Below are 21,016 nucleotides of genomic sequence, written 5' to 3'. Positions count from 1 at the left end.
AACATCTTCAAAGAGACTGCAGTCGAGTCACGGTGGCCTTTCACTGCCAACTTCTGAAGGAGCCAGTTCCTTTCAATAACTCTTACAAAGGTGGAGGGAAAGATTCTTCCTCGCAAAGACATCTTTGTAGAAAAAACAGGAAAGACAATAGGATGGGGAAGGGGAGCAGGTGGAAATGTGGCGGCCAGCCTCTTGTTGTCTCTGACCTGCCGTTTCTCCTCTTACTGTAATGAGCAGCTGTAGTGCCCGGTTGATGCAGATGTTTGTCATAGTACAGTCCTGGCTGTGAGGATTACCGCTGCAAGGTTGACCAAGGGAAATGCAGAAGACTCTGGGGCTGCTCCCGTGGCTACGGGGCCTGAAATACACAAACAGATCAAAATCCAACAGGTGTACGTCTTGTGTGGTCTACAAAAGTTGCTCTTTAATTAAACATGGTTTGACTATGAACTCTTGACGTGAAGGTCTAATTATCACAGTAAAAAAAAATACAGCAAGCAAAATATAAAATGTATTCAGTACAAAGGACTATAGTGTTGTGTGAGTACACAGATATGTCAATAGATGGCACTGGTACGCTGCGCTCAACTATGTCTTCCGAGGAGATGGCTGTAGAAATGTGCAGCGGACTAAGTTTGATAAAAAGGAAGAATATACTCTTAAACAACCAGCTACTGTCAATGTTCTTTGCATGTCTGAGCCCATTTTGTTGTTGATGATATGTATATTTCTCAGTCTGTGGATAAGAGACTGTTATTTTACAGCTGAGACAACTGTAAACAAAACATTCATACTTAGCTTCAGGGAGAAAAGGCTTATTTAAAGACTCACCATTTTGCACCAACATTTAATAAGGGGGGAAAAAAACCCTCAAAGAAATGTCAGGGATACCAATGTATCTAAAGACAGCAGCCTGAAAAGACCATAATGCAATGCAGCTCATGCTGTGTTTACAGTGCATATTTTTACAATTACAAACTGGTAGACACAAGAAGTCGAGGGGAAGAGGACACCAAATAATATCTTGTGTGCTCAAAACACCAGTTTACGGGTGTTTGCTGTTAAACTAACTGAACTGAACTGACGTCTCACAAACGGACACAGAGTTGATTTTCATGTTTCATGTCTCAGCGCTGTCCCAACCTGCTATCTTGGGGATGGTAATCTGGCGGCTGCTGCTGCCTTCCCCTCCCTCACTGAAGGGTTTAATCTGGATTACGTAGTCCTGGTTGACCGGTAGTGACAACTCCAGGGAGGTGGTGTTGGTCTCCACCACACTGGGATGGCTGTGTTTGTCCTGGCTGTACATCACCTGCAGGAGGCAGAGAGGTATAGAGGATGGCATGAAACCACTTCAGACGCAATGAATCATACGAGGGGTTTCAGAGTCTCCTTGTTGATGCACTGACAAGAACATCTAAGTTCTGGTTTGTTTCTTTCAGACGGCTCTGTGAGATGCGATGTGCTAACACTGAAGCTAACAAGATGAATCTTACTGTAGACAGCCGCACATGGCTGTGATGGACCACCAGAGTAGAGGGTGCAGTCGAGATAAGGGGAATGTGGAGATGCATCAATCCAGTCAGCTGCAGCTTGAATTAATCTCCCCAATTTCACTATACAGTAAGCCCCACACTCAGGAGACTCCTTTTATGTAGTGAGAATAATGTGCAGCGACATCGATATCATAGTATGATATTCTCAACCTATGAGAATACAGATTAGTGTCTGAAGGCCGGAATAATTCATAACCTTAAATGTAATTTCTGAAGTAATCATTAAAATATGTAGTTATGCATATGATACTGGCATGACAAGTCTGACGTCACAATCTAAGAAGATGGCAGTCAATCTACTGGTAACATGTATACAGCACATTTCCTGCAATATCGCCCCTCTTGAGAAACAACCAGACAAGTTGTGGATCTTTGTCTGTTGCTGAAATTATGTGGCAAAAAATAATAGGATGTGGGCGTCGCGGTTATCAAGGGATTGTTATTTTAGGAGAGTAGGCAATTTGTGGAGATCTTCAAAATTAAATGAATACGCAGCTACACATCATACCACCCCAACTAACTAAAGAAAAACCCAGTGTTCTCATATTGAATAAATTGAGCGAGTGACTGTCTGTCATTCTCTGTTATGTTACAATCTATAACACCAGACTCTCCACTTCTTACCTTATATCCTGTGACTTCTGACTCATTCTCCAGAGCGTGTACTTGGTCCCACCTCAGGATGACCTTGGAGTTGGAAGTGTTCCACATAATTTTGACCGGGGCTTGACTGGGCGCTGGAGGAGGACGAGGGCAGTAGGAGGAGGAGAGGAAGAGGAGGGAGTAAAACAACAAGCCCCCGGTCGATAAACAGTAAAGTCCAGAATCAACTCAGCATGAAGGAGTTTTCTCATTATCAGTTCATCATCCCACTGCTAGGAGAGAGCAGTGACTCTAGGAATATCTGTGTGGGAGTGAGTGTACGACTGTTTGTGAAGGGGGTGGTTGGGGAGAGTGAAGAAGAGACATGCGAGTGTGAAACAAATAAAACTGTGATATTATACCCTTAACCTATATTAACATATGATGTTACTCATCTGTCAGAGCCCTGTGAAGAACACCAGTGGCTCCATGAAGCATTGAAGTGAAGCACAGTGGACCCCTGTTTTGTTTGCAAGCACGCGCACAAGGATGCACAGGTATACACGCTCATTGACATGCAGGTGACTTATAGAAAGGAAAGTGTGAAACAATATAAAGAGGAAACAACATCATTTTCCAGCGAGGCCTGCATGTCAAATCACACAGTGTGACCGTGAAATTAAACAGGCACTTGCATCAAAGATTTGCCATGTCTATCCAATGACAAGTGAGTGCGAGATGACGTCCCTCAGTTTCACGCTATCCATGTTTGTAGGACGTGTGTGTGTGTGTGTGTGTGTGTGTGTGCAAAATAATTAAATGGTGGATGAACAAGACTCCTCCATATGGTACCTTTACGGTGCTCTTGTGTGGTGACTATTCTCTACTTTCACTCTAATTGGTGAAACATTATTGCTGAAATGACATATATACCGAATGGACCATGCACTTTTAGCCAGAGGGAAAAAACAACAAGCACAAAAAGACAGTCAGTCCCCACACTGTGTTGAGAGTCCTTACGTGGTTTCTTGGTTGTGACATTGACTATGATGCTCTGTGGACCCACTCCAGCGCTGTTATAGGCCCGCAGGGACATGTAATAGGTACTGCTGCCCTCCAGATCCCTGACGAGTACGGAAGTTTTATTCCCCACTGTCCTGATCACACTGGCGGTGTCCTGCTTCTTCCTCTCGCCCCAGTACTGCAACTGAAACCACACAAAATAATACACAGATTATACTTTAACAGCTTGCATCTGATTTGTTACTCAACACCTCCATCTGTAACTGCACCAGTGTGGGCATGAATCCTGGGGGGCTTCCTGCTGCTCATATACTGTAGTTGACTTCATGCACAAATAATCATATAGACACTAACAGAAAAAGGTCATTGCATTGTTATCCAAGATATGCCACTAGCTGTTGGCACTGTCCACTACATTTATACAATTCCTATTGTGTGGGCGTGTGTGGGTTTGACCTCATAGCCCAGGATGCGTCTGCGGTTGTTGCTCCAGGCCAGCGGCTTCCAGGTGACCTCTACCTCGGACGCTGATACACTCTTTGCCCTCAGCCTCCCTGGAGCTCTGCTGGGCTCTGAAAGGCACACAGGATAGACAGGATAAGGAGGAAGACACAGATTCACTACACCCACGTCTAAGGAATGACATTTTGAATACACTACACAGTAGCTACATCCAATCCATCCATACAGTACAACCCCTAAAAACTGAAGTCCAAATCTCAGGTATTTCTCTGTAACATTAAATATACAATTAATAATTTAACTTTAAGTTCAGAAGAAATCATTTATAGTTATCATTTAAGAGTTTGCCAGCCACAACTGTATTGGATCTACTTCATCAGACTGTGTGGGTGTGGTTTGATGTCAGTTTAAATATTGGTGAATCCCAATTGGTGCGTGAAAATGTGTGACATCATCTTTTTTTCAGCTGAGTCCAGCCCACTTCAAACCAGTGAAAGGAGCTCAGACAAAAACACAATGTGAAATGACCCAAATACTAAGTTGGGCAGAAATGTTTTGTGTTCATGTGGGACCACATCAGTCACATTATGAAACTGTATGAGAAAATATGTTGTCTCATACAGTTCACTTTTAGTGAATGTGTGTAACTTGACAGTTGTTAATACACTTGATGTTCATGCATGGCTTTGTGGCACTGGGTGTTTAAAATGACAATTACTAAAAGTGCAATCAAAATAAAATCTGATAACAAAAAAAAGAGGTGCAGTACATTCCCCGAGTCAAGCTAACGCATACATAGTTGGCTTTAAAGTTGTAATAGTACACACCTTCCTCTGCTGAGTAGATGGTGGTCACTGCACTAAAAGGGCCCTCTCCCCTGTTGTTGTAAACCCCGACTTTGACTTGGTAAGGGGAAAAGGGAGGGATGCTCTCATTCTTGAAGACATATCTAGAGGCGTCCGGAGACGTGACAGCAGCCTGCATCCAGCCCTGCGCCCCCAGTGGGCGGAAAGCCACCACGTAGCCAAAGCCCGGACCACTCTGCAGCTCCTCTGGAACAGTCTAAGGAGGGATGAGTCAGAGGGATGACTCAAGATGACTGATCTAACATGAATACCTAAAAGAAATGCAGCTATGCACGGATTAGGGTGGTACTGTACTTGCAAGCCTTGAATGAACTTATCACTCTGTCTAGTTAAATAAAATCATTACTGTATGTTTCAATTTAACATTAAAATAAATTAATATAAGAAATATTCAAACAGTAAGTCCATTACCGTGATGCTTGTGTGTGTATATATATATATTTAAATATAAGTCTACCTCCCAAGTGATGACCAGCTCTGAATGTCCCCCACCGCCACCGTTCACTCTGGACGGAGTCACCCTGGGAACTAACAGATCAAACACAGTGTTAGAAGGAGCAGTTTGTATATTCAATTACCTGCAATTTGAAATGACAGTATGGAGTATTATGCTGCTCACTATTAAATAACATGTAGTTAGAGATAATAAGCATGTTCAATATCAATATCAAGAGTTAGACCTTTCTTAAATTCTGACTTTAAAGAGTGCTCCATCGGACTCATGATGGACAAAGGTTTTGTATTTATTCCATGCATTCTTCTTCTTTGTCAAAACTTGGCCCCCACATTGGGTCAGAGAGTCAGATAGCAGCTAATGTAGCCTTGAGCTGCTAGCCTCAAGCAGAGATGAGGAGCGGGCTACAGAGGTCTGGTGAGCTCATTTCTCCTCACTTCTTTCTTTCTAACTCCACCCCCCGAGTTAAACTCATAGTCTTTAGCCCCAACCAATTTTGCACTGTGACATCACTTGAGCCAATTTATTTGATTTAGTGCAGCCTCCTCTGGACCCGGGGTTTATACATTTTACAACATATGCAGTAGAACTCCACTAGACCCGTTAACAGACTTTGTGTAAAATCTGAATTTGCCTTTTGATGTGCAGCACAGAGTGGATATACATTTGAAGTGGAGCTTCAAATCCAAACATCTTATGAAGCCATAAAGTACTGCTCTGCTCTCAGTTAGAGTGTCTTTTTATGGGTTGGTCATTATGAGACAATATATTGCTGTATGTTTTTATATGTATCCATGTAAGTGTGTATATGTGTGTACTTATCTATGCATCTGTATATGTAGGTGCATGCACCTGCAGTTATGTATAAAAACTCTGCATCTATGGCTACTAAATTACAAATTCAAGGTGAGCGATTTAATTGAATTTTCTCATTTTAAATCTCTTTTTAATCCACTCTGTTGACTAGATTTGATTCATATTGGTTCTGAACCAAAGGTACTGTATCTATTATTATTTTCTATGCACTGCCCGCTCTCCACACACACATGGATGAAACTGTGTGACTAGAGCTGCCAGGCATCAACATATTTATTGTGTACTTAATTCATTCATGTGTTGTGCGCCCCGAAGAAGCAGCGAATTCTCGGAAATACACTGGTGCAATAAAGTTCTTTGAAGGGATCTAATTGCTGTCCTGGGCATAATTCGCGAACAATTTGTGCCACTGTTGGCAGCAGAGGAAATGTAAGGAGCTTCTGATACGTACGCATTTCTTTGGTGCGGGCCTTTTTGGAGGGTTTGCTGGGCTCTCCTGTTCCTATGCTGTTTGTTGCCAGGACTCTGAACTCGTACTCCACCCATGGACTCAAGTCAATGACAGAGGATGACAGCTGCTTCCCCCCGAGCAGCTCAGGAACTGAGAGACATCACAGAAATAACCATTCATCAAAACCCTGAAAGATCTGTCTCTGAAAGTCAGCCAAGCGGATGATGTGTTATTTACTGTCACTTCATGTGTGGTGTTTGAAAAGGATACCAGTCACATCCCCTTCCCTCTTTTTTATCTAATAACATCACATTCACTCAACCTACAGTCAGACTGTCAGATGAAACCAGCCTACCGGTGGTAACGGCTTGCCACCCGAGAGAGAAGGGCGTTCTGGCCTGGATGGTGTAGCTGTGGATGGGGCTGTGATGGTCCATTCCGGGTCCCCAGGACAGAGAGGCAGTGGTCTCTGTCATCTCAGTCACCTGACAGTCAACAGGGGGGCCCGGGGGACCTGGAGGGATAATTAGTAGCAGTTTCCAAGGTTAATCAGAAAGGGTTATCAGGATATGAAGAAAGAAAGAAAATACCTGAACATAATTGACTGTTCTCTAATCTTTGCTTTATTGTGAATGACTATATAGTTTAACATTTTCTCAAGATTAAAATGAAACAATCTAAGGATACTGTAAGGAAAAATCACAAATTCACAACTCCTGAACATATATAAACTTTGATGAGTAAACCAAAAAGGTTGGGAAATAATGCGAGGGGTTTATGTGGGAGCGCACGGTGGAACATTACTGTGCGTCTGCATCGCGATGCATGGCGGTCGTAGTAGAAATGGCTTTGCTAAATGAAGATAGAGTGGCGATGTTGCGTGTAAACACCATCGTTGTGCCAGAACTTGATAACGCAGAACAACAAATCTGACTTTACGGTTTGATTCTTTTTTTTTCAAACATGTTTAAGTTTGGGAGACATCCTTACCTCTGACTACCACATCAGTGGCAATAGACACACTGTCCACCTTGGTCTGAACAGCACACGTATATTTCCCAGCATGCCTCAGCTGAATGTTCCGGATCATGATGTCACCAGCGGAGCGCTGTCAGTGCACAAGTTAGGAAAAAAGACGACAAAAAGAGTAATAAAGTAGAGTAGAAAAACAGTAAAATGTTGCGAAATGAACTAAAAGGACTGCAGAAACAAGTGCAATGTCACAGTGATTTCTTTTGGCATTCAATATATTACATTATGGAAGAGAAAGGTAAAACACAAGTCCAGGGACGCACCAAATGACTGAGTGAAGGTTTTTGTGATCATTTATGAGGACAGCTCTTTGTGGGAAATTAAAAAGCTCTTCTTTCGTCTTTCAGCTCCGTCCCTTTTATTCCTTCTGATTCAATTTAATCTAGAGAAAATCATTCAATGCCAAATGCATTATTAGCTTTGAACTTTAAAGTTAGAGCTAATGTTACATTGATGGCTTATCTATGAAAGTAAGGGACTGTGAAACAATATGAGCCACGATAATTACGTTGATGTATAATCAGGGACATTTTCTAAAGATAAAAATCCAGTTGCTGCAAGTCATTCACTCCCTGCCATCATTAAAATAATATAACTGGGGATGGAGCGGGTTACAGATCTCTCACTCTGGCAAATTTTATATACAGCATGAACAAAGGAACCTCTAAGCTTGCTTTTTAAATCAATTGAGACTGTAAGAAGTCCTGCAAAATACAGTAACCATATGTTGTGTGGCTTCTAGACACAGAATATTCTTTCCATTGCAGGTAAAGTCTGTATCTACAAAGCAGTGCTATTGCTTTATGTTAATGCTGACTTGTCATAATGTATGGGGTGTTGGGTTACATGGGAAAAAAACATGATAATTAAATAGATGTACAGGAACATTCAGTTTTTTTTAAAGTATTTTTCAACTCAATACTGAACATGCTGACTGGGTTTCACTGGGGTTTGCATCCTTCAGTCAGCCTTTTTGCCTCCCTTTCATCTTAAGTGGTATAATCTCAAATCACGCCAAAAATATTCAGCATCTCATTTCTGCTGGAAAGTATATATCAGTTTGTTCTATACTGTTGTTCTTAAAAATGTCTTTCAATTCCAGATGGACCTTTTTTTTTCAGAATAGACACCATGACTCCCATCATTTTATCAATCACAGCCACTGCAGCAGCGTGACTGCAGCTCTGGCAGCAGCAATAAGCTCTACAACATGCAAGGAGCACATCTCTATTCGGGACCGCAAAATGCTGGAGGCATATCATTTTCATTTTGTTCAACACTTGAAGGATACAGTATATTCTTCACCAGCAGACTTAAATCAGATTCTTGCTGGGTTTTGCAACGTTACTCCTCATTTTAATAGTCAATTTGAAGATAACAAGCCCAAAATATATAATTATTCTAAATCCGTTTCTATTTCTGAGCCCTAAAGTTTGTTGTTTGATGTTTACTGAAGCTTTAAAATGATAATATTACAAGGTATTAGGGTACTCAGCTTCTTAACATTGATATTCTTGAGTTTACGCTGCGTTGGATAGAGAAGGCAACAGATTTCTGAACATTTAGAAAAATGTTACAACGGGTGTAAAAAGTCAACACTGGGATTCATACATTTAGGGAGCATGATACTTAGACCATACATTTGCTCCACAGATGATGCTTACATCTTGCATATAAGCCAATGACTCACTGCTATTGTGCGTTCCGAGCTTTAATCTCTTTGAGTTCAGAGCAGACGCTATCTATAGTGAAAGTCATAGCCGGCTTCAAAAGAAAATATCTGAACACTGTTCAGATATAGATCACAAACATTGAAGTGATGTGAACTTCTACTTCAGTATCTCAATAGTTTCTCTACCTCAACACGTCGGCATGGGTTTGATGCGAAGGAGTCAAGTGTTCAGATGAACCGCAGGGCTTCATGCAATTATAAAGCTCTTGCTGTCGTTATTGTGCCGAATGCAAAAAAAAAAGCAAGAGGTGATAAAGAAGCAAAGACCTCATAATTGCTTTTACTAATTAAGAGAGAACAAATATGTGGTGTTCGATGATCAAGTGTAACGCATGGCTGGGCATTGCGTAATAAATTCCTTGGTTGCTGCTTTTGTCAATGTAGGAAGAGTTATTAACAAGCAAAACAGGCAAACAGAGGCTTCTTGCTCAGGCAAAAAGTAAAATCTCATCTGTATGACTCATCATGAACGAGGGTTCAATACTTTTCCCCTTAAAAGATGAAGCTGAAATTAAGCCGTAGAGGAATGAGACGTAAATGTGTTAGCGATTATTTTAATGGAGTTCAAATAGCTTATTTCCTTATGAGTCACTTTAAACCAGGGGGAGTCAAAAAAAAATACGGCCCGATTGCCAGAACCAGCCCACCAAAAGGTCCAATCCGGCCCACTGAATGAGAGTAGCTATATATATATACAGGACTGTCTCAGAAAATTAGAATATTGTGATAAAGTTCTTTATTTTGTGTAATGCAATTAAAAAACTAAAATGTCATGCATTCTGGATTCATTACAAATCAACTGAAATATTGCAAGCCTTTTATTCTTTTAATATTGCTGATTATGGCTTACAGCTTAAGAAAACTCAAATATCCTATCTCTAAATATTAGAATATCATGAAAAAGTATACTAGTAGGGTATTCAACTAATCACTTGAATCGTCTAATTAACTCGAAACACCTGCAAGGGTTTCCTGAGCCTTGAAAAACACTCAGCTTGGTTCAGTAAACTAAATCACACGTATGGGGATTATCACAATATTCTAATTTTCTGAGACAGTCCTGTATATATATATATAGAGAGAGAGAGTAGTTGTTAATTACAATTTTCCGATATTTGTCCACTGGGCGTCGTAATAAGAGTAGCAGGCCCTATGCTGCTAGATCCCACGTGATTACATACAGGCTATGTAACGCACAACTCTCATGACTCGGCTATTGTTCATGCAGGTTCCGCCGGCGGGAAGAGTCTTTGTCAAAAAGGAGAAAAGTGGACTCAGACACACAACATCTTTCAATGCTCAAACAATATAATATTCAGTGCCGCTATCAGCGGACAAATGAGTACAGAGAAGGCAGATTAATCGTTGTCAGGTTTGATGAAACAGCCGTCTGTTTTTAGTCGAAGCTGACAGAGCAGCGAGACATCTCAGGTTGCTCATCATCTGTTTTGCAAATGGAATGTTTATTAATTGTGAACATAATCATAAATTAGCTTTTAGAGAATAGAGAATATTTATAGGTTATTATGCAACGGTTTTACCGGTCTGGCCCACTTAAGACCACACTGGACTGAATGTGGCCATGAACTAAAATCACTTTGATTTAAACTACAATTTTATCTTTAATAGCAAGTAGTTATGTAGATAATGATGTTCTGAGTATTGTTAATGATGTAACTGCTTGCATATGGCTTTGCTTTAAGCCTGCCTTCAGATACTGGAAGCTAAACGACACTCGTGTGTATGATTTCTGTAGCTCACAGTTCTCTTGCAACATATCATATACTGTATATCACTAAGACCTTATTGCACTTACTCCACCAACTTTTTCAAAATACGCCCAGTGGCTTCCAAAGTGGATTAGCTGCTCGTTGAAGAACCAGGTAAACTTGAGGTCCAGCGTGGGGTCATGAGAGACCTGGCAGGGCAGCACGATGCTCTCCCCCACGGTCACGTCCAAATGACCGGCTGGACTGGTGATCGCCGTTGGCTCTGTAAGCAGACAGCACCGAGTTAGAAAGGTGGGCATGTAACAGTGTAGACATACCTTTGTTCTGTATGTATAGTAACCCACTATTTGTTTTATACTGCTTTATGTTCCCGGAATATTGAGGAATAATTGCAATAACATGCCACACTCAAAAACAAATCCTGCCTTTTGTCAAATCCTGTCCTGAATGATAAAATAAACAAGATAAATTACTTTCGAGTCTGCCAGTGAGCTTATATTGCATCTCTTTCTTTGAGTTTAATAAATCAGAGTAGGGTCTGATGTATCACTGAACAACAACAGAGTGAAATAAGCAAACAAAAAGAAAAACTCAACCATTACGGCAGGTCAGATCCGAGTCTATAATTTGGCTCTGTTTGTGGCGAGACAAAAAGCCATCCCATTTCATCCTCAGCGTGGTGCGCATCAACACAATCTTGCGTCCATCTCGGCTGTATGTCTCATTCAACAGCAGTGCGGTGCACAGCATATAGCGCAGGCTGAGAGGCCCATACACTAGTCCACTGTGAATTATGCATGCATGTCATAAGCACCTAATGGACAGGAAAGCCAATGCAGCATGTCAGAGGGAGTAAAGGTCTATATTCAGCTCTGTCAAAACAAGCCAGCTTGTTTATCTCACACCCCCAAAGGAGCACCGGCTGGTCATGGCAGTGCATTCCAGGTGAGTCTTGGGGAAGTTTGGCACCAGATGCAAAATGAGAGGGGTAAAACTTTCTGCTTCCGATTGCTCAGCTGTCACGCTCATTTCCTGTTATGACTGGAAGGAAAATCACAAATTGGCTCCCTCATTCCCTTCAGCGTATTCAGCGGCCATGGTTTGTATTGTATGGATACATGCAGGATTTTAATGTTTCCAATTGAATTACCATATGAATTGCTGGAATGTGTTTTTATGCCCATTTACTTGAAACATATAAAATATTTGATGTATGTAAAGTATGAAACAATTTAACTGACATTTAACTGACATCTGACATTTACATAAAATGTTTACTTACATTTTTCTTATCAGTTTAATCAAATTCAATAATTAGGTTGATTAAAAGGTTACCTTGGGCTGTAGGAAATGGAGATGACATTTTATAGACTAAACAATTTATCAATTACTTGAAAATAATATCTTCAGAGTAGTCAAGGATGCAAATATTCTGTAGTTGCAGCCCTAATTATTCTTTTATTTTTTATTGTTAATAATGTTTTCTTTCAGCGTTAATAATTAACATACACTGACATGTAAGCAGTAGGTAACATAATGGTGGCTAGAGCAAACTAATATTTTAGGAGATCACTTCATGTTTTTTAAGTCTTTCTTGCTTTGCAGTTCCTTCAATTTATACTTAAGTACAGTATTTAAATAAATATATAATTTACCATTCAACTCTGTCCAACACTATTAATAGACACACATACCAATACACAGTACAGTAGATGTACAGTAAAGCCTCTTTACATGGAAAAAAGCTAAAATGTGCTTCTAGGCAAGCCAATTTGCAATTCAAAAAATTTGTGAAGTGGAATCACCAAAAGGCATTTTAATAGAGCACTGTTGTTGACTCTGCTCTTTAGAAAGACCTGGAAAAACGCACTGCTCTGCAGAAGTGAGTGATTTAAATGGATTGAAATCTTGAACAAACCGAGCATGGCTATGAGCCACGGTGCAAAATGTATGAATTAAACATAGAGGCGCATGAACGCAATGAGCTTCATGTCTCGCTTCCTCCAGCCACTGCCTATCAGCTAATTGGACTGTATATCTGTCAGGTGAGAAGAGGGTAGTCTTCATAGCAACTCTGCTTCACTGTGTTTGTTCATCAAGTGTGCAGTGAGGGTCAGTGTTGGTTCATCTTGAATGCAGCACCGGTACGGCTGTGCAGACTGACACATCCTTTGTTCTGTGTCGCTCCAAAATACTGACAAATGTAAATGATGTGCTAGTTTATTAAAAGGGCTGAATTAAACACCTGCAGGAGTCCTGATGTTCAAATGGATTATATATATATTGTATATATTTTTTTAACACATAACCAATCCCATTCCTGAAATACATGACAAAAAGCAGACAAGCTGTTAATGTTTAATATCTTACATGTTTGGTGTAATTGTACTGTTTCGTATAATAGCGATATTGTCTTAATCGATGGAGAGTGTTGCTGTATTATTTACTGTCTGTGTAGTTTAGGAGCAGTTATAACCAAGGAAACAGCATAGGGGATAACATAAACAATAAACAAGCAATATCCAGCTGCCATTTACAGGAAACCAACAAGGGATATTTGAAGCCAAGTCAAGAAAATAATATTTTACCTTTAACCAAAAGGCTGCCAGCACTGCTCGCTACTCCAAACTGGTTTCTGGCTACACACGTGTAGAGTCCAGCATCCATTTTAGTAACATTGGAAATCCGTAGGCTGCCATTATCCAACACCGTAACTCTGTGGGTTAAAAAAACAAACGAAACATATATATCACCGTACTGGGCCAACTGACAGCGCACCAGTTTATAAAGGAAGCTTGCGTGCTGTCATTTCATCTATTCTAAATGAGAGAGTCCAGTGTCCTAAAGCATTTGTACTTTAGCATGAATTTATCTCAGTGAATTTTAATTGGCTTCCTGTGCGTCAGCGTGACATAAGGAGAAACTCAGTGTGAAGAAGTTACAGTTTGATTTCTCAACAGAGTTGATAAGAACAGTGCAGGCTCACTTTGCGGGGGGGACGTCTCCTTTTGAGTTCAAGGGGATTCTAAAAAAACGGATTGTTATAGATCTACTCATACTGCATAAGTGTTACATGTTACGTTGGAGATATTGCTTCAGCAGACATAAACACACTAAAATGCAATAGAAACCTTTCAATGCAATTGGGATGTTACCTAAGAAACTCTGGTTGTCACACATGTTGTACTTCATGCAAAGGTTAATTCATGTTGATTTTAATACAGTTTATCCAGGTTTCCTGCATACGGTGCAACATGATGGTTAAGACACCTTACCCTAAATACACCGTTAACAAAAGAGGCAGGTGCAGCATAACACCCAGTAAAAAAAGGACTGTGCCTAAAACAACATTTAACAGAGTTGCAGCCCAAAATAAGACAATTAAAACCAGATTTTTTAAAGAAGCAATAATAAGATTTTTTTAGTTCATACTATTGTTTGGTTCACATACATAATGGCATGCAATGACCACTAAGCGGTCTGAAGCTGTTCATTTCTAACCTGGAAAAGAAAAAAAAAGAGTTAACAGCTAAAGTGCAAACGACAAGTACTACTCCTAAAATCCAACCCACACAGTTATTGGATTTTAACTGATAGAGTCTTGCATGTCAGTACAATTTCACCAGCAGAGCAACAAACTCGACGCGCCTGGTTGTGTGGTTATAAGTTGAACCACTCTTACAGATTGCATCACTCTCATTTAATCTATTGGTGTCTTCAGTCAAGCCTGACAGATTTCCTCCGACAGAGAGAGTACTGCTTCTACTTCACCAGCCAACAAGGTGCTTGAGTGACGTGAAGCCAAATATGAAAGATAGGTCAGCAACAAGACACTAACTGAATAAAGTGCTTATGCTTCCTGTCTTCCATGTTTAGATTTCATCTGAAGACTATTATTTCATCTCACAGCAACAATGAAATTCATACGTCATTTCACTCACTTGAACATAATCACACATTTGAGCTGAACAACTAAACTTTACAAAGGATCATGGCCACTGGTGAAAATTGGTAGGAGGATGGATCCCTAAAAGCATATCAGCAAGGCCTTGAATACAGTGTGTTCAAAAAGATTTGCAAAAAGAACACTTATGGAAAAACATGACATTAATTTTGCCCTTTTTAAGCACAATTTGAGCAGAGTCAAGGATAGAGGACAAAAGAAGAAAATAGTTTAAGTGAAAGTAGTTTGGTGAAATCCATACACACTTAGTTTATAAAAGGGAAATGAATGGCAGGGTCACAGGTGACTGAGGCAACAAAAAAATAAATAAATAAAATAGTTTGTTTAATTCTATTTACTAATGCCAAAAAAGCATTCTCTCGCTTCAGTGGAAAACTGGCCACAGCTGTCATGCTGCAGAGAACGCTCCGGTTAAAAGCTGAAAGGATTCAGATCCATTCATTTTAAAACCTTATTTCATCAATTAATGATCAGATATAAATGATATTAGCTTGTTGTGATGTATCACAAAATGATTGATCTTAGATTGTCTTTCTTGTTATCAAAGCATTTCTGCTATAGTTTATAAAACATATTTTACTTGTTCTTTCTCTTTCGTCTCTGTAATTACTGGATGTGATCTCATCCCTTTAAGTTTTTCTTACATCCTACACTCTCCTCCTGTTTCGCAGCTTACCGGTGCTTCTATCTGGCTTTGTGGTGACAGTAATCATTGGTTTTACCGTATCTTGTTTTTCAAAGAAAACAGCCTGAAATAAATACTGACTTAATATGTTCGTCCTGATGAAGAGATGTCAGCAGTGAGCTGTAATTGTGCATGATCGAGCTACATTGGCTTTGTTAACTCTACTAATTATAGCTGAGGTAGGTGTCTCAATGTGGCTTTTCTGTCAACCTGAATGGGTTTTGATATACAGAAGAAAGGAAACACGAGTACGAGTAAGACACCTCATCCCATTTCGTGTGACTTCTTGTGGTGTCGATAGAACCTTTTGCAAGTGTCACAGTTTAATACATTTTAATTGCTCTGTGGTGAATCAAATGTGCAAAACTTGCTAACAGGTGGAAGTATCAGATAAGGCAAAGCAGATCTACTACTTTCAGTTGAGGTGAAACATCTGAATACCTGTGAACATTAAAGGGATAGAAATATAATGACTTAAGTACAGAACTAAAGTGTACTTGCAGCAGTGCCCTGAGAACACATTGGAGCCAATCGCCCTCACTGATTACCACTGAATATACGTTGTAAATCTCTAGCGAATATAAAGAATTAGAGAGGCAGGAGAGGCTAGTTGTTACCGAGCTCATCCTTCAGTTGTCACAAAGAAGTCAAGAATCTGCCTAAAGACGAGATGTCCTAAAGCAACACTGAGCCTTTACCAGCTCTTTATCTCCCAAGAAGCATGAAGAGAAGTCCCTGCAGCGATCATGGAACATCACAGTGTTCTAAGACATTCCCTGGAGCTAACAGGACAGCCACTGCTTGTTGAGCTAATAATTAATTTGGCCTTGTGTTATCAAAGTTATTACTAACAAGCCTCATGCGCAGAGATATTTCCTGATGGGAAACAGTTGTCAGACTTACATTGTGATCCCACAGTTTAACAGACAAAGGGAGGTTATTCATGACCATTGCCATGTGATTTCTGTCTTGAAGTGTTATTTGTCAAAGACAGAAACTACAACACTAAGTAAAAACATTCAATGCTTGTGGGAGAAATGTGTTATCGACTTTCTTTTGATGGATGCAAAGCACAAAGAGCTTCACCTCTTTTACAAAGTCGAGCCACGATAGAAAATCTATCTACAGTTAATTTCTTTGGTCAGAAAAGTCACGCCAGTGGATCGAATTGTATTTTACCAATCTTTGATACTGCCCGTCAATCGTGGCTGTAGAGTGAAACAATTTCCTGACCACATTGGACTCCTATGAAATTATTAGCGACTTGATAAATGCCTTGCCCTGTAAATCCTCACTAGGAGCTCTCGTCTCATCTTCTGAACTGCACAACAGTGTAATAGGGTTCAGCCGGTGTTTCAAACATAAACGGTTTGAAAGTAGAACTTGATCCCTTTTTTCTTAAAGATCCCTTGAAGGCAGCCCCTGGACCTCCCACAATGATCAAAAATGAACTACATCGCCTTAAAGGCTGAAAGAATTAAACATACTCCCGTGGAGCCGGGGGTATATTCTCCTAACTGAACTGAGGGCCTTCCTTTGTAATGGGCTATAACAAAGAGTTATGGATATGAGATGTCACAGGGATAAGACTTGCCATTAAACTGTGCAGTAGCCTATGTCAGGCCTCCTCCGCAACAAAGCAAAAAAAAAAGATAAAGATGTAAGGTGCCTTATCTGTCTGAAATGCTTTTACTTTGTTCCCTCCTCTCTCAAAGGTTGCCCTGGAGCAATTAAGATATTGGGGGAATTTGTGGGGTATATTAAACTTGAGCAGTGTGATATAGTAAACAAGCACTTTACCTCAATCTTATTGACCGGTGTTCAAGTGAGCTATTGGCTGTAATCTAAAAGCCTTCTCTGCCTCTCCATGGTGTAACAAAAAACTAAGAGGCCACGCCGTCAATGAAAAAACATTATTTTAACCACATAAGAGGGATTGCATAATTAACTCAGTATATTACTAGGAACTGTTTATTTTATTGGCTAGCACTGCACGTTCTGTATTGGCAACAGATCCAGAAAGCTCTTGCTGTTTTAGTAGCAGGATTATAAATTGATTCGCATTACATGATGAAGCAATACATATTGTTCAGCATAACAATCTTAAACACAGTGGTTCAATCTAAAGGTAATATTCCTGAGAGCTATTTCTTATATCCGTTTTACAATTGCTGGCATCGGTCAGCAGCGAAATTAAATTAAGGTAAGCGCTTTATCGTTAACCTCATAGCTCCCTGCATAAGTGCACCGCAACCCTGTTATGAGGCAATCTTGTTATACATGCCTGGGATATGAACTGATATAGGTATCACCACGACGTGATTTCATTAACTAATCAGATCCTGCCTTGTTCTTAGTTGATTTGTTCTCCCCTGCTCCAGATCCTTGAAAACATTATCCCTGGAAGATTAGAAGGAATTATGGGTATTTCAGTTGAGCCAGTGGGATGGATTAGTGTTGTGCCACCGCTTTAATAGCATTGGTAGCAGCTCCATTTCGATGTGGAGGAAAGTAAATGCTAACGAGCCAGGGACAGGGGAATAGGTTTGTGAGAGATGCTGCAATAATGTCGAAGTCTAACATCTTGTATGCAGCTCACCCACTTCAGGGTAGGGCTGTAACGTTAAATCTCAAATGGGAAATCTCACCTTTATGAGCGCGATTGATATTGCACATTGCGGACTGGATGCGTTTTCCTTTCAATAGTTAAGAGGAGGATGAATCTGAAAGATGAGCGCAACATTTAGCAGGCATTTGCAATACACAGTCTTTATGCTGATTCTGCTGCTAGCCTAAAAAAAAACCCTCTCTCTGCTGTAACCAAATAGTCTCGGCCTGGCATCTTTACTAGCAATTAGATCGCACCTTTAGTTTCCCAAACATGCCGTCTGACAGGGGGAGTTGAGACAAAACTAAACCTGCTGGAGATCCACCGTGTTGGCGATGGATATCCCAGAGGTTAGGTGTAGAAAAGCTGCTGAGCCAGTTGAACAATTAATCCCTTATCAAATGAGAGATGTGGACCCCCACTACGTCACCACATGTGCCCGCAGGTGGGCTTTGACTGCTGCTGGTACATTCCTGCACAAAATAAAGATGTTACCAAACAGAATGTGGAAATGCATCATTGAGTGATTTGTGAAGACAACGCTTTGTTTTATACAATGACAGATTATGAAAGCGCACCAGAAAATGTAAGCTTGTCCAACAAAAGTTTTCCTGACAGAGCAAACGACTAAAAGTGCAATAGCACATCAGAGCGATCTGGCTCTTCCAGTTTGACTTGTTGAATGTTTTGAGCTTGTGAGAACTGCAACAGTGCAAATATCATCAAATGGAGACATTTCAGAAAATGGAGACATCGAGGTATACAGTCTATTTCCTGTAATTGGTTGTTTGTGCAAGTTGACTCAGCATTTGAAGCTGAGCAAACATACCTATATGTCCACTTCACATCTAGTAATGCTAAAGATATGAAGGACACGTTGTTTGAAGGTGCTTTCTACCATCACTGCATATTTCCCTGATTGTTGCCATGTGAGAAGAAACAGTATGAATCCTGATCAATCACTGACATCCTACTGGTTCTTTGACCAGCATTGTATCTTGGGAGGGGGGGGGCAGGTTTTCCTTGTCTGATTAACATTTGTTTTTCCTTTTTCTTCTCCTCTCCAGCACACAGAGGCATTGCATTGATCGGCACTTAACCTGATTTCTAAATAAACAAGGTGTCCAGCTAGTTCCCTTGGTGCCACCACCACTATCACACTAGAATGTATGCTGTTCAGCGGCTAGCCATTGATCAGTCCTTTTGGGATTTTCACCTGCTTCTTCCTCGTCTCGATGGTAGCCTGGATCATCGTCTGCCTTGTGCTCTAATGACCCTCCAGGCCTTACATGCTGCTAATGAGCTGATGGATCAGTGCATTGATCCAAGTGCCGCAGTCTACGAACGGCCAATTACCTCAAGTAAACAGCGCCGAGACCGGCTCTGAGCACAGCCAGGAGGGAAAAGGACAATGGAGTTGAGGGAAGAAATGTAGATAGCAGGAAGAAAGTGGTGGAGTGCAGAATGTGTTATACAATTCAAATTGTATTGTGTCACACTGTGGTTCTGTTCTTTGCAGTTTGTCCCCATGAATACAAAGTAGGGAAAAATAAAATAAGTCGATGAAATACGATTCTGCAAGTAAAGCAGACAAAACTTAACAATTGTGGTCCCACACACACTTGCACTGACTGCTATACACAAAGAAACCTGGTACCTGTGGCTCTCTCTCAGGGCTTCCTTCCCCTTCCTCCAAGAGATTACACCCCGAGGAGACATCCTGGGCTTGCATTCGATCAGAACGTCGCCACCCTGTCGGGCCAGAGTTTGGGCCTTCAACAAGTTCTGGGAGAAGTCTGGAGCGATGGCTGATAAGGAGAGTGGAAAGAGATGAATGTAAGTATAGTGAGGGAGACAGGAGGAGAAGAAAACAACAGAGCTGAGGTTTAAGTCACTGTCGGAGGAGACAGAGGAGCAAAGAGGCTCGAGCTATAGAGGAAATGAGCCTGAAAGAGCATCCTAAAAACATGCAGGTCACTCCATCCATTAGGCAGGTCAGCTCGCACATCCTTTTCTTTCAACACACATATGCACTTGTTTGCACACACGCAGACATCCACAAATGACTGCAGGAGAACAAACATGGTACATCATTTTTAAGACGACATTTTATTTGACAGACGGTGGTGGTGTTTTTTTTCAATTCCATGAATTTTCCTTAGGAGGACATTATGCATTAGGAATTAAGACGAGGTGCTCCGAGGCAGAAATGAGAGAATGTAAAACAAGAGGGAGGCTTTGTTGCTGCTCCTCTAGGCCTTAATTACTAAGGCGCCGCCGTCTGGAGCTGTTTTGTATGCGTACCGACTCAGCGGAAAGCTCTTTAAAGTGAACACAGTGCCTGGCGCCAGTGACATGGCTGAGCACCTGCCAAGGCATGTAAGTGCACATCAATATACACTATGATACATATGTAATCATACACACATGGCATCTCACAATTATTCCTTGACACCAAGTGTGAAATGTCAGTGTTTTCCTCTAACAACAGACATTTCTCTTCGCATAACACATGAGCGGAATATATATGAACTCATATCTTAAAGCAGAGTTGGAGGAATTGTTGCTTCAATAAGATCTGTTCCTCCTCATGTATATTACATGACTGTGGCAAGCTTTAAACAGATCCTCTAGTCTGTAGGGGGCCATGTATACGAAGTAAGACATTTATACCATGTATTCTTTTTGAGTTGTGTTTTCATTACCGTATAATAAAGAGATAATACCCAGATAATATGATGGTGGATGGGAAATTTGAATGGTTTAGCAACACACGCAATAATAGTAACACTAAAGCTATACATCAAAGTTGAGCCTGTCGTATGACAATTTATTTCATGACTTTTGATTCAGGGATTAGCAGATTATCGACAAAAAAATTGTTAAATAATTTTAAATTTTCATGATCTAATATATATTGAAATTGATAGAATTAGCATTCCCTTGTTCATGTCAACTAAGTGACAGGGATTGCTGCTTTTATGTCACCGTGGGCTCTGACAAATCGTAATGGGCATTTTTCACAAGTTTTAATAGCTAATTATTAGCTGCAGCC

At 40.6% G+C, this 21,016-nt stretch overlaps 1 protein-coding gene across 1 annotated transcript in view; it reads right to left on the bottom strand.

Moving 5' to 3' along the window:
• Positions 1 to 244: 244 nt before the first annotated feature.
• The window catches only part of cntn3a.1 (contactin 3a, tandem duplicate 1), a 61,656-nt gene continuing 40,884 nt past the window's right edge, over positions 245 to 21,016 (bottom strand). The window contains exons 10-22 of the mRNA XM_079181051.1: positions 19,619 to 19,769; positions 13,293 to 13,420; positions 10,791 to 10,966; positions 7,201 to 7,318; positions 6,566 to 6,724; positions 6,211 to 6,360; positions 4,947 to 5,017; positions 4,451 to 4,685; positions 3,618 to 3,733; positions 3,159 to 3,345; positions 2,181 to 2,293; positions 1,144 to 1,312; positions 245 to 358 (exon numbers count right to left, since the gene is read on the bottom strand). Coding sequence (XP_079037177.1) covers positions 267 to 358; positions 1,144 to 1,312; positions 2,181 to 2,293; positions 3,159 to 3,345; positions 3,618 to 3,733; positions 4,451 to 4,685; positions 4,947 to 5,017; positions 6,211 to 6,360; positions 6,566 to 6,724; positions 7,201 to 7,318; positions 10,791 to 10,966; positions 13,293 to 13,420; positions 19,619 to 19,769 — 1,865 coding nt within the window. The 3' untranslated portion in view covers positions 245 to 266. The remainder of the gene's footprint in view (positions 359 to 1,143; positions 1,313 to 2,180; positions 2,294 to 3,158; positions 3,346 to 3,617; positions 3,734 to 4,450; positions 4,686 to 4,946; positions 5,018 to 6,210; positions 6,361 to 6,565; positions 6,725 to 7,200; positions 7,319 to 10,790; positions 10,967 to 13,292; positions 13,421 to 19,618; positions 19,770 to 21,016) is intronic.

The sequence above is a fragment of the Pholis gunnellus genome, assembly GCF_910591455.1.
Source record: "Pholis gunnellus genome assembly, chromosome: 2".
Taxonomy (NCBI): domain Eukaryota; kingdom Metazoa; phylum Chordata; class Actinopteri; order Perciformes; family Pholidae; genus Pholis; species Pholis gunnellus.
The sequence above is the reverse complement of the archived record's forward strand: the minus strand, read 5'-3'. Positions and strand labels throughout refer to the sequence as shown.